The following is a 13,987-nucleotide window of genomic DNA, read 5'->3' on the forward strand; positions in this document are numbered from 1 at the left end:
ACACAAAGCTAAGTCTTGCCTTACATTATCTCATTAAATCCTCCAAGTTATACTTTGATATAGGTAATAATAATACCTGTATTACCCTTACTGCATAGATGAGGAAGCTGATGCTTAAAGAGTTCACCCAGCTAGTAAATTACCACAGCTGGATTCTGCTGCAGGTCTAGTTGACTCCAAATCCCTTACCCTTCACAGGCCAAGGACACAGGTAATCTTCCCCCGACCCTTTCCTCAGGCATACCCCACCCCACCCTCACTTCACCAGAAGTGAAACTCAGATTTTGACATCATGGAAAGCAAGTGAGTATAGGAACTACACTGTTAGGAGTTTGGAAAAAAAGTACATTAAAAGGTACTTTGACCACCTTCTCTAAAAATCTTAGACTCCACTGCTTCCTTAACCATCTTCTGCTTGTAGCCCCAACAACTATTCATGTCAATATATGATTTCAAACAATTGTGAAAAAACACCACTTTTGAGGATCTGTTCCCTCCCCACAAGCTCACTCTGCTACCCCATTTCTACTCCCATCCCCTACCCCTTCAACCATAGTAGTTCAGCTTTTATATGCTTTTTGGTTTACTCTTCTGTGTAAGATTTGATTAGAAAGAAGAGTGCTCTTGGCTAAAATTAGCTCTCAAATTTCTGCCTTAGAGCAAGTCAGGTATTTATCTGTCAATCCATATTCTGCTTGACTAAACTATGAAGGTAGGTACTTTGTATCACAGAAAATATCAGGACAGATTCATTCCTTCTGTAACATTTCACTGACTAAATGCCTATTCTGTACAAAAGAGCATACTAGTGCCTTATGGAGCTGAAACCAGGATGGGGGATGAGATCATGCTTTATGTGTTAAGATGAGAGAATTTGAGCCAAAAAAAGTTGCAGACCAAGTGCTCTTCTGGGAGCTGGGCATTCCTGCCAGCATCAGAAGAGTCTTTGATCCAAAGATGGCATCAGGTCTGGCCCTGGAGAGATGAGCTTTCAAAGCAGAAGGGGCAGCCAGAAACATTCTTAGAGGATAGGGAGCAGCCTGGTAAGACCAGCACTTCAGGGACTTGGAGGAACACGATGGGAGGCAAATATGAAAATATAAATATAGTTGGTATATTCAGAAGTCATCTTTCAAGAATTTCTGGCTGGGCACAGTGGCTCATGCTTGTTATCCCAGAACTTTGGTAGGCCGAGGCAGGCAGATGGCATGAGCCTAGGCGTTCAAGACCAGCCTGGACAACATGGTGAATCCCTGTCTCTACAAAAAATACAAAAAATATCCAGATGTGGTGGTGTAAACCTATAGTCCCAGTTACTTGGGAAGCTGAGGTGGGAGGATCACCTGAGCCCAGGAAGCGAAGGTTGCAGTGAGCTGGGATCATACCAGTGCACTCCGGCCTGGGCGATAGAATGAGATCCTGTCTTAAAAAAAAAAAAAAAAAAGAATTTCTATTTTAAAACTTGTTGAACTATTAAAATTGTAATATGTGCTCTATTTCTCAATGCGTGATATAGATCAACATTTTCTTTCTCTTTCTGTCAGGTCATGGAACATCCTTTAGTATTGACTGCAATGTCTGTTCTTGTTTTGCTGGCAATTTGGTGTGTTCTACTCGCCTTTGCCTCAGTGAGCACAGTTCAGAAGATGACCGTCGTACCTTCACAGGTGACCGTGATCGCCCAGAGTCTGTCCTCAGGGGCCATCATTTCTTTGCACACATTTTTCCCTTCAAGGCAGCTTCTCCAGTCTTAACTGCAAATGTACACAATAAAATCAATACAGAATCTAAGGGCAAGATGCTTTTCCTCTCTGGATCTCAGTTTCTTCCTCTATGAATTGAAGGTATTATACTAAATGGTGTCTTAGGGCCCTTAGCACTAATATTCTGGAATTTCATGAGTCAAAAAGAACAGAGCCAGTGATTGGAATGGGTTTAATTAAATTGAACTTTTCTACCTGGTAGAATACCCTATTTACCCCTACTGCTATGATCTAAAATGTCCATGCATGTTCTCAGTTTGTTTCTCAGCACCCTCTTCCTCAGCCTACCTTAGCTTACTTCTTCATCTAGACTCCCACAAACAATAATATCCCAGAATATTACTTTCTTGACTTTCCTATGCTTTGCTGCTCTTGTTATTCTTTTTTTTTTTTTTTTTTTTTTTTTTTTTTGAGACGGAGTCTTGCTCTGTCGCCCAGGCTGGAGTGCAGTGGCGCAGTCTCGGCTCACTGCAAGCTCCGCCTCCCGGGTTCACGCCATTCTCCTGCCTCAGCCTCTCCGAGTAGCTGGGACTACAGGCGCCCGCCACTACGCCCGGCTAATTTTTTTGTATTTTTAGTAGAGACGGGGTTTCACCGTGGTCTCGATCTCCTGACCTCGTGATCTGCCCGCCTCGGCCTCCCAAAGTGCTGGGATTACAAGCGTGAGCCACCGCGCCCGGCCTTGTTATTCTTACACCAACATAAATAAGTGAAAAGGCTAGTGAGATGGGATGCTTTCCTCTCGTGAAGCTATTGTTGCCAATAGCAACAGCACGGTCTGCTGGTATATCTTGGTATCTGCTTTTTCCTAGATCTAAAATACCTTTAGTTGTGGGTAAAAAGTTACTAGGTAGCTGCCCTTGCCCCCATTTCACGCTGCTGCAGTGGCAACTTGATTCTTCTTTCCCCAGAATTAGTATTACATGTGGAGAGGGGTGGGGGCTGGGTGGAGGAGAAGTGGAGGAGAGGAGAGTAAGGATTTACCAACCTTGTACCTCCAGCCCATTGGAAATAAAAAGGGGATCAGAAATAAGAAGTGAATGGCACACTGGTAAGGAAGTAGAGGTAGGACGAACACTATCCCAGCCTTCACTGCTTTATTACCATCATCCTTTAGTATTATCCTTTGCCCTGCTCAAGCAAGGACTATTCATTCTGCTTAGAGAAACCATAGAGGGATATGGGGATAAAGAATAAGGAAAGGATTTAGAAGGAAGACTTTTTAAAATTTTTTTGTTAACGTCTAAATGTTTTTAGAAGTTGAGCTTTACAACTAGCAAGACCCCTGTTTCCTATAGTGTGTGGCCCCTGGTGTCCTGGGATAAATTAAGTCAATGACTGTTGATCTAGCGGACTAAGGAAATTTTACTGACCCAAAACTGTGCCACATTTCTTGGGACCCAGTGTCCCACTCCAAATGTGACTCAGAGAAAGATGTTCATAACAATTTGTAAGTCTTAAAATTACAATAATTTTCTAAGTTACTGTCTTGAACATGAGAGTGGAAGGAACCTACAACCTTCACTCTTTCTTTTTGTTTTTTCTGAGAAGGATCTTTGCTCTTGTTGCCCAGGCTGGAGTGCAATGGCGTGATCTCGGCTCACCACAACCTCCGCCTCCTGGGTTCAAGCAATTCTCCTGCCTCAGCCTCCCAAGTAGCTAGGATTACAGGCACGTGCCACCACACCATTCTAATTTTGTATTTTTAGTAGAGATGGGGTTTCTCCATGTTGGTCAGGCTGGTCTCAAACTCCCAACCTCAGGTGATCCGCCCACCTCAGCCTCCCAAAGTGCTGGTATTATAGGCGTGAGCCACTGTGCCCAGCCCACTCTTTCTTATGCTTGGTATTAGCCTTTAACATTCAAGAAATCCCCACACCAGACTTCAGACATCTAAATTCTAGATTTTATATGCCAAATTGGGAGAAACAGTCTTTACTTTCCCTACCTATAGCCTTGTTAATAGGGGTCTCTACCAGGGATCAAAGTCTAGGGGGCCCTCAACTAGCTGGCAATAAAAAGGACAAAGGAAAGCCATCTTGCAGAAGAGCTATTCAGAGCATTGCTGCCTTTAAAAACCCTGTCAGAATACAAAAAAAAAAAAAAATTAGCTGGGCGTGGTGGCACGCACCTGTAGTCCCAGCTACTCGGGAGGCTGAGGCAGGAGAATGGCGTGAACCCGGGAGGCGGAGCTTGCAGTGAGCCAAGATTGCGCCACTGCACTCCAGCCTGGGCGACAGAGTGAGACTCTGTCTCAAAAAAACAAACAAACAAACAAAAAAAACCCTGTCAGAGATCGGAGAGAAGGTTTTTCCTGACTTAATTTACAATTCTATTTTAACATGAGACCTTCACGTGATTGCTCATGGTTTGCCTTAACAAGGAAATATAAGGGGAGGGGGAATATACACATACATATTTTTGAGGCTGTTTCCTCTCCTCAGGTCTGCCCTGTAACTGTGCAGATCAGTTTGTCCCCGTATGTGGGCAGAATGGGCGCACTTACCCCAGTGCCTGTATTGCTCGCTGTGTGGGCCTCCAAGACCATCAGTTTGAGTTTGGATCATGCATGTCAAAGGATCCATGTAATCCTAATCCCTGCCAAAAAAACCAAAGGTAAGTCAAATGGCTTCTTATTTTATTCAACTGAAGACTAGTATTTCCAAAGCATCTACCATATACCAGACAGTGAAAACACAAAGGTAAATTAAGAAATCGCTTCTGCCCTGAAGAGTTTGGAGTCTGGAGGGAAAGAGAGCCATGTAAAGCTGCTTGATAAGGTGCTGCGATTGGGAGCCCAGAAGTAGGGCAGTTAATGCAGCCTGGGGAAGAGCCTGGGGGAGCCTCTAGAGATTGTGATACCTAGCTGAATCTAGAAAGATGAGTGTAAGAGATCGCAGGCAAGGTTTGCAGTAGAGAAAAAGAGGTGGTAGTGAAGGCAGACTAACAAGAGTCGTGGCTGCTGGAAATGTTATCTCCATAGCATTGTTATCTCCATAACATGGTGTCTTTTGGGCACTAAAGCAGTTCTGTAAGACTGAAACAGAAAATGTAACATAAGGAGAGGTAGCAGAAGTGACTAGAGGAAAGGGTGTATTCTTACTAGTAGCTGTCACCTGATAGTCAAGGGAAATTTTCTTCTAGTTATATGCAACCGTTTTAGAAATTGGACATGAGAAATCTCTGGAAATGCAACTTCACTACTATTTGAAATTATTTGTTTTGAGCTCCTTTCTCTCCTGTTTCCTCACTGGAGCTCAGAAGACATTTGCCCCAGCCTTAATGATGGATTTCTGTATGGGGCAGCCACCACAGCAGGCGTCTTGCTGACCCTTAGGTTACAGCCTTCTGGAAGCAGAGTGTTTACTGGCTTGCCTGAATGACCTGAACAGTACACATTCCAATGCCACAGTGCTTTCCTAAGCCATTGCTGGTTCTCCATCCTGAAAACCCTGGTGTAATATGGAGGGAGGGGGAGACTTTCTCATGTGTTAAAAGAAATGGCAAAGAATTAGTCATCCATCTGCCAAAGTTTATACAATGAAACTAATCCAAGAAAGTTTCTGTGGAAAGAAGACAGGACGCAATGCATAAGAAATAAGCTGAAATAATAATACAGGTTGTGTTGGGAGGTAGAATTGAGGATTGTCTTAATACTTGTTCATTTGTTTTCTCCGTTGGCTAGCCTTTCTGAATAAGGTTGTCTTGCTTTTATAATAAAACAATAAAAATAAATGTCAAAGTGGGAAGGCCTTCTTGAGTATATACAAGATTGAAAAATTCGGCTACATGAACCTCAAAATTTTCTGCATGGTAACAGACAAATGACACACTGGAAGGAATATCGCAGAGAAAGCGCTGATATCCTTGTAATATAAAGAGCCCCTGCAAATCAATTTGAGAAAGATCAACCTAATATCAAAATGGACAGAGATCAATAACCTAATAGAAAAATGGACCAAGGACATAAACATAAAAAAAGAGGCCGGGCGCGGTGGCTCACGCTTATAATCCCAGCACTTTGGGAGGCTGAGGCGGGAGGATCACACAGTCAGGAGATCAAGACCACGGTGAAACCCCGTCTCTACTAAAAATACAAAAAATTAGCCGGGCGTGGTGGCGAGCGCCTGTAGTCCCAGCTACTCAGAGAGGCTGAGGCAGGAGAATGGTGTGAACCCGGGAGGCGGAGCTTGCAGTGAGCCGAGATTGCGCCACTGCACTCCAGCCTGGGCGACAGAGCGAGACTCTGTCTCAAGAAAAAAACAAACAAACAAACAAAAAACATAAAAAAAGAAATCCAAATGGTTCTTAAACATTTGAAAAGGTACTTTTATTTGTTAGGGTAAGTAATTCTAGCTACTGTATACAAATTCCAAAATATCAATAATTTCACAGAGTAGATAATTACATAGAGCCCATTTGTTTCTTCAGCAGGCGGCTTTCCATGTGGTCATTCAGAGACGTGGGATCCTTCCATATAGTGACCCAGTCTTCTCCTACAGCCTCGTAGTTCTCTTCTGTGTCTTCTGCATCTGGACAGCAGATAAGAGAAGGGAGATAGTGGGGATTGCTCTTAAGAAGCTTTAATAGGCCACATCTAAAAGTAACATTCATCACTACTTCCAGCCACATTCCATTGTCTAGAACTCAGTCAGTTGGCCATAATGAATTCCAGGGAGACTGGCAGATATAATTTAGATACATACCCAGGAAGAAAGTGAAGTGAATTTGATAAACATCTAGCCAATCTGCCACAATGCTTAACCTTCCTCATATTAAGAGAAATGTAAATTAAATTAAAACTACAGTTGTATACGATTTTCCATCTATCAGATTGGCAAAGCTAAAGTTTGATAACATAGTACAGGGAAATAGCTGCTTTCATACAAGAGGGAGCTGGAGGAGGATTGGTGCATCCTCTATGGAGGGCAGTTTGGCCAAATTTGCAGTTTTAATGCACATACCCTTTGGATCAGCACATATAAATGCTTATCCTTACATAAAATATATCTGTAAGGATAAATAAGAAAGTGGTAGCTCACACCTGTAATCCCAGCACTTTGGGAAGCCGAGGCAGGCAGATTGCTTGAGCTCAGGAGTTCGAGACCAGCCTGGGCAACCTGGTGAAACCCTTTCTCTATCAAAAATTAGCCGGACATGGTGGCTCCCACCTGTAGTCCCAGCTACTCGGGAGGCTGAGGCAGGAGAATTGCTTGAACCTGGGAGACAGAGGCTGCAGTAAGCCAAGATGGTGCCTCTGCACTCCAGCCTGGGGGACAGAACAAGACTCCATCTAAAAACAAAACAAAAAACACTAAAAGAAAGAAATTGGTAATAGTGGTTCCTCTAGGGAAGGGAACTAGGTGTCTGGGATACAAGAGTAGAAGCAAGGCCTATTTTTCACTGTATACCATGTTGTACTTTTTCAGTTTCACCATGGGCTTGTATTATGTGTTCAAAAAATAATTGTGGCCGGGCATGGTGGCTCATGCCTGTAATCCCAGCACTTTGGAAGGCAGAGGTGGGTGGATCACTTGAGGCCAGAAGTTCAAGACCAGCCTGGCCAACATGGTGAAATCCCATCTCTACTAAAAATACAAAAATTAGCCGGGCGTGGTGGCACACGCCTGTGATTCCAGCTACTCAGGAGGCTGAGGCAGGACAATCTCTTGAACCCGGGAAGCAGAGGTTGCAGTGAGCTGAGATCACACCACTGCCCTCCAGCCTGGGTGACAGAGCAAGACTCTGTCTGAAATAATAACAATAATAAATAATAATAATAATAATAATAGTTGTTAAGAATTGTATTCATCCATCAAGTATCTACTGATGTTCCAGGCATTTTTCTAAACATTAGCACATAACAACAAGCAAGACAGATCAAGTCTCTGTCCTGCTCACGTTTACTTTTATTTGCCTCCAGATTCTCAACCTTTTTTTATGATCCTCTTATTTCCATATACTCAAATTGATCAAGCTTTTTCTCTCAAAATTACCAAATTTCTCCTGATATTCCTGTTTCTCATCCCTGGCATGTTAGTAGGTAATGAAGTTCTAAATATTATTTTCTATTATTTCTCTTCAAATATTTTAAATTTCCATAAAACCATAACTAAGTGCATTGTAATTTCAAACCATTTCATGCATAGTGATGGTGGTAGTGATTTTGGTGCAGGAGGTTAGCCCTAAAAAGAGTATAAATCATTTCCTTTGAAATTAAAATAACACTAGTTACTATATGCTTCCTCTTTTATTTTATAAACTAAAGTTTATGTATCTTAGTACTTAAAATACCCAGTGAAAGCTAAACATTTTCATGGGTCTTATCTTCTTATAGAAAGTTATGTAAACCCTTTATAAAAATTAGGAAAGCAGAAAAAAGCCTAAAGAAGGAAAGAGTCATCATCCCTAGCCCCTCTGAAGGAGCTCAGGAATTGAGAATGAAGCAGGGTCCTTACCTTACTAGGAAAGACCAGCTTCATGGTGGCATTCTCTCAGTCATTTGCAACCAGCCAGTATCAGATCCTCGGTCTTGTAGGCACAAAAACCTGAATTATTTTAGGACAAAGGGTGAGGCCTTTTCTTTTTTTCTTTTTTTTTTTTTTTAGATAGAGTTTTGTTCTTGTTGCCCAGGCTGGAGTGCAATGGTGCGATATCAGCTCACCGCAACCTTCGCCTCCTGGGTTCAAGCAATTCTCCTGCCTCAGCCTCCTGAGTAGCTGGGATTACAAGCATGCGCCACCATGCCCGGCTAATTTTGTATTTTTAGTAGAGATGGGGTTTCTCCATGTTGGTCAGGCTGGTCTTGACTCCTGACCTCAGGTGATCCACCCGCCTCGGCCTTCCAAAGTGTTAGCACTACAGGCGTGAGCCACCGCACCCGGCTGAGGCCTTTTCTTAAGATAGACTCATATTAGCCAAGCTGAAAGTTAAGCCCCTGGAAGTGTTTCATTTGTTATTGAATGCAAGGCCTCCAGCCTCAGGCTCCAGCCTATCTGTTGGCCTCATATCATGGCCCTTCTGCTATAGGTCTGTCTGTGCCTCCTTGGCTCCTGCCCTTTGGATCACCTGCCATTTCCCCAGCACCACATTCCTTGAGCATCACACCTGTGTTCATGGCTGCTCTCTCAGCCTGGCAAGCCCATGCTGCCCCCTTTACCCCCCAGGCTCCAGCTAAAACACTGCCTCCTCCCCTTGCTTTCTTCAGGTTCCCCAGACGAGAATGACTCATCACCGCAAGCTTTGTGCACATCTTTTCTACCTTTTAGCCTACTGTATATACAGGCTCGACTCTCCCACTCTACATAAGCTCTTTGGAGACAGCACTGTCCTGATTCATCTCTTGCTCTCTCTTCAGCCTCCTATCCCTCATCTAGTGCTTTGCTAGCCCCACCACAGTCCCTCCCTACATTGGCTCATGGTGCTGCATTCATCTTTTTCAGGTGCATACCCAAACCACAGGTCTGCCTGACGACTTTTGATAAATTTGGATGTAGCCAGTATGAGTGTGTACCGAGACAGCTCGCGTGTGACCAGGTCCAAGATCCTGTTTGTGACACAGACCACATGGAGCACAACAATCTCTGCACTTTATACCAAAGAGGAAAAAACCTCTCTTACAAAGGACCCTGCCAGGTACAGTGCTTTGGCTGACAAAACAAAGTACACTAGGGATAAAATCGGTTTATGATCTTTTACAGATGAATCAACAGTAAGACCAGCTGAGGGTCTTCTGTGAATCCTGTCAAATCTATAGCACCCAGTCCTCCACTAAAAAGGAAGACTAGCTCCTTCTCCTAACTCTGGAAGCTATCTTGCTAATGTGTGTACCTTTGCACATCTGGTGTACAAGCAAGAACAGAGAGTGGCTTCTTGCAGTCCACTCCTAGGAAAAGAACTTAAAAGTTTCACACCCCTGGCATGGTCAACATCATTCTTACTTCTCATAGTTCTCTGGGCCCTCACTAAGAAACAAAGCAGGAAGAATGTGAGTCAAAACCAAGAAAAGTTTTCCCACTTTTCCCACATCAGTCCCACCTCCCAAGGTACTGAAAAGTCATTGAAATTTTCTTTAAGACTCAATGTCTTTTTACATCAGCTTATCTCTCAGTTTTGTAGGTTTGTGGAATCTGCATTTATGTTTTAAGGAAAAAAACTGGGCCGGGCGCGGTGGCTCACGCCTGTAATCCCAGCACTTTGGGAGGCAGAGGAGGCGGATAACAAGGTCAGGAGTTCAAGACCAGCTTGACCAACATGGTGAAACCCCATCTCTACTAAAAATACAAAAATTAGCTGGGCATGGTGGCACACGCCTGTAATCCCAGCTACAGGAGGCTGAGGCAGGAGAATCGCTTGAACCCGGGAGACAGAGGTTGCAGTGAGCCGAGATCATGCCATTGCACTCCAACCTGGGTGACAGAGCAAGACTCCATCTAAAAAAAAGAAAAAATCAAGGACAATTCCTTTCGAGGCTTCTCACATGCACCACTGATTTTATGCTTGCCCTTCTCGCTGGGACTGCGCTTTGGGCCTAGCATCCGCTGCCCACAACCAGCTAACACTTAAGATGATTGCTTCACATTCTCTGGTCTTCATGGTTAAAAAAATTCCATCATGATGTCTCCCTGAAACATGCTTGTTTTCTCTCAGAGCCTCTGTGCCGTTTGCATTGATCCCGTCTACCCTGAATTCTGTCTTCCTCTACTTGTTCCCTTCTCCTGGCTGTGATTTTTCTCTGATCTATTCCTGACCTACCTGTTGGCTCCAGAGTCTGTCTACCCCACTGCTCCCCCAGCTCCTCCCTCTCCTTATCCCATACCCAGCATGAAATGATAAGACTTCTGCATTTGCATGAAGATTGATCTGGTCATCTTAAAGAGGCGCTTCTGGGATACTAACAGAAGTCTGAGCAGAGCAGAGAGAGGTAGCGGGAAAGAAGATTTTTATCTCTTATCAGTTCACATGGAATAAGCACCCAGATCCCAGAGAGGCTGAGAAAAGTAATCTTTCAGCTCATCTGGAGACACCCATATTGCTGCCTACCCCACCACCCCCCCAGCATTTAGCCCACCTCAGGAGCTTAAGAGGTCCTCATAATTTATACCTGTGTCTTTTTTCCTTCCTGAAAATAGGGAGGCATGCTCTGTACTCTTGGTTGGGAAAGGTACAACACAGACATTTCCAGGCTAAATGTGATTTGTTTGCCCTCAGCCCTTTTGCAGAGCAACCGAGCCTGTATGTGGGCACAATGGTGAGACCTACAGCAGCGTGTGTGCTGCCTACTCGGATCGCGTGGCGGTCGATTACTATGGGGACTGCCAGGCTGTCGGGGTCCTCTCAGAGCACAGCTCCGTCGCCGAGTGTGCTTCTGTCAAGTGTCCTTCACTCTTGGCAGCTGGATGCAAACCCATCATCCCACCGGGTAGGCTGGCAGTATCGGGGTGGACAGGGGAGGACTGGGAAGATTTGCTTATCCACCTCCAGAGAGTGAGTCATTGAGAAGAGAGCCGACTAGCTCATTTACGTTTTTCAGAAAGTCTTGGAGAGATTCTTATGCTGATCACACTCACTACTTTGGGTTGACCTTAAACAACTAGGGCTTGCCTTAGATATCATCTGGTGTCCTGCTATTTTAAAACAATACAGCAGCCTTTTCTCAAGCTAAATCTTACACCAAACACCAATATATAAACAGATAAAGCAGTATTCAATTATGAAAATTAGGGTTATTAAATGCATAATGTTTACTTATTACAAAGTTAACAAATAATGAATTACTAATTAATGAATAATTAAAGTAGTTTTGATGAACACAAACTTTCGAAATTGAGAGAAATAGTAGTTATTGTCTTAGATTGGCCTTAACATCTAATTTAATTGTTTTAGTTGCATATAATCAGAAAAGTTTTGTTTCGTACAGACTGTTTTTAGCAGTAACAGTTTTTTAAAACAGCTTACCTTACAGTCTCACACTCTTAGTCAAACAGAAGTAGCAGAAGAGACTTTATTCCAAGTCTGCACAGAACAGGTTAATCTGGAGTCTAACAGGTTCATTCCTCCATCCGTTAATTCATCAAAGGTTTATTTAGCTTTCACTATGTGCCAGACACTCCTCTAAGCACTGGGGACACAGCAGTGAGAAAAACAAAGCCCTTTTCCTTCTGGAGACCATGTTCTGAGGGAAGTGACAGACCAAACACAAGTTGCCATGCAAATCCGCACTAAACCAGATGGCAGCAAGTACGATGACACGAAATGAAGGGGAATTGGAGGGGCCCAGGGCAGAGAGGCTGCTAATGGATTGGTTAAATCTCTGTTGTGTTAAAATACGGCATAATATTATATTTGATTATGCCATATTCTGTTATGGGTTTTAGCAGTTTAAAATAATTTTTAAAATTAAATTTGAATCAGTCAGGTGTGGTGGCTCATGCCTGTAATCCCAGCACTTTGGGAGGCCGAGGTGGGCGGATCACGAGGTCAGGAGATCGAAACCATCCTGGCTAACATGGTGAAACCCTGTCTCTACTAATAATACAAAAAAATTAGCCGGGCGTGGTGGCGGGCACCTGTAGTCCCAGCTACTCAGAAGGCTGAGGCGGGAGAACGGCGTGAACCTGGGAGGCGGAGCTTGCAGTGAGCCAAGATCGCGCCACTGCACTCCAGCCTGGGCGACAGAGCGAGACTCTGTCTCAAAAAAAAAAAAAAAATTAAATTTGAATCAAATACTCATGGAACCCCTGAAACACCAACTCCCTTATTTTGCAGACAGGGAAACAAGGCCTGGCAGAAGCATTTGCCCAGAATCACACAGTGAGTTTTGAGGCAGAGCAGGATCAGGCCCCAGGTCTCGAAAAGCCAGCTGTCTCTGTGCTATCTGCACCACAGCCCTCTCACTCCAAGGAGTGGTGAAGGATGAAAAGCAGGGGTAGAGGAAGGATTTTGGTAAATGTAGAGATGAGAGGACTCCAGGTTGGTCAAGGAGCTTATATGAAGGTACAGTCTTTGGGAAGGACACTATAACTCTCCTGCCCAAAATGAAGGGCTGGACATTTCACTAAGGATTTTAAATTCTCTTTGTTTCTAATTCTGAACACACATAAAATGGTTTCTGTTATACAGGTGCTTGTTGCCCATTATGTGCTGGGATGTTAAGAGTTTTATTTGACAAAGAAAAACTGGATACTATTGCTAAGGTAAATTGCTTTATATTAAGATGCTATTGAAATCTTATTGCTAAGCCTCTCAGTAATCCTAGAGAGTAGAATGTGTTGTCCTCATTCATAGATAAAGAAACGAATCTTCAGAAAAGCAACTTTCCCGGGGCCATATAGCCCTTAATCAGTAGGACGAGGGTTTGCACCCAGGCTGGCTGACTCCCAAGCCCATGTTCCTCCCCTCTACACCCTGGCTGTGCACATCACAGTCAGCCTGGGCCTTTCTTAGAAAAGGCCCCTGCTGGCACAGTAAGCATAGGTGGGGCTGCAGGCAGAGCCAGGTAGCCAGAGACTGGTGAGTGCCCAGGTGGTTTTGAGGTCGCCTCCCCTCACGCCAGTCCCCGTGCCTCCTGAGGGGACTTTCTGGAGCCCTGCCCATTCCCTGCATAGTTCTGCCCTTTCTCTTTTCTGCACCATCACAGGGCTCCAGAAATGTTGCACCCAACACTTGCCACAACCTAGAGATTTATCCCCATTTTGATTACAAACACCTGTATTTTTAAAAACCCTGTGACCTCGACCTCAGAACAGTCCCTTTTTGCAAAAGTGTTTCTGGTGAAAGTATTTGTCTTCACTACAGAGTTTCTCAGTCAGGCAAAACCCCATTGTGATGGACTGGAGATTCAGAATTTGGCCTAGCAAAGCTGCGGTTGGGCCTTCCGCTGAGCGCTGTGTGGTCAAAAGAGTCTCCTCAGCTGGCAGCCCAAAGCAAGGGAGCTTAGGCAGCCATAGGAATTCTTCTTTTTTTCAGGTAATACGTGTTTTCTCTTTCCAGGTAACAAATAAAAAGCCAATAACAGTTCTGGAAATACTTCAGAAAATCCGCATGCACGTGTCTGTCCCACAGTGTGACGTGTTTGGATACTTCAGCATTGAATCAGAAATCGTGATCCTGATCATTCCCGTCGATCACTATCCAAAAGCTCTGCAGGTGAGTTCAGCACACGTTGTGAAGCCATCTTGTCACTTTCAAGTTTGGTGCACCTAGGAGGGGGTGGGCACAAACTA

General features: G+C 44.0%; 1 protein-coding gene across 4 annotated transcripts in view; it reads left to right on the forward strand.

The window, feature by feature from the left end:
* The window catches only part of RECK (reversion inducing cysteine rich protein with kazal motifs), an 88,502-nt gene that overhangs the window by 71,832 nt on the left and 2,683 nt on the right, over nt 1-13,987 (forward strand). For all 4 annotated transcript variants that reach the window (XM_032164132.2, XM_058445604.1, XM_058445603.1 and 1 more), the window contains 6 exons: nt 1,545-1,667; nt 4,208-4,379; nt 9,206-9,398; nt 10,974-11,184; nt 12,885-12,958; nt 13,755-13,910. In XM_032164132.2, the coding sequence (XP_032020023.1) occupies nt 1,545-1,667; nt 4,208-4,379; nt 9,206-9,398; nt 10,974-11,184; nt 12,885-12,958; nt 13,755-13,910 (929 nt within the window). The remainder of the gene's footprint in view (nt 1-1,544; nt 1,668-4,207; nt 4,380-9,205; nt 9,399-10,973; nt 11,185-12,884; nt 12,959-13,754; nt 13,911-13,987) is intronic.

This window comes from Hylobates moloch, unplaced genomic scaffold, assembly GCF_009828535.3.
Source record: "Hylobates moloch isolate HMO894 unplaced genomic scaffold, HMol_V3 SCAFFOLD_10, whole genome shotgun sequence".
In the NCBI taxonomy this organism is placed as follows: Eukaryota; Metazoa; Chordata; class Mammalia; order Primates; family Hylobatidae; genus Hylobates; species Hylobates moloch.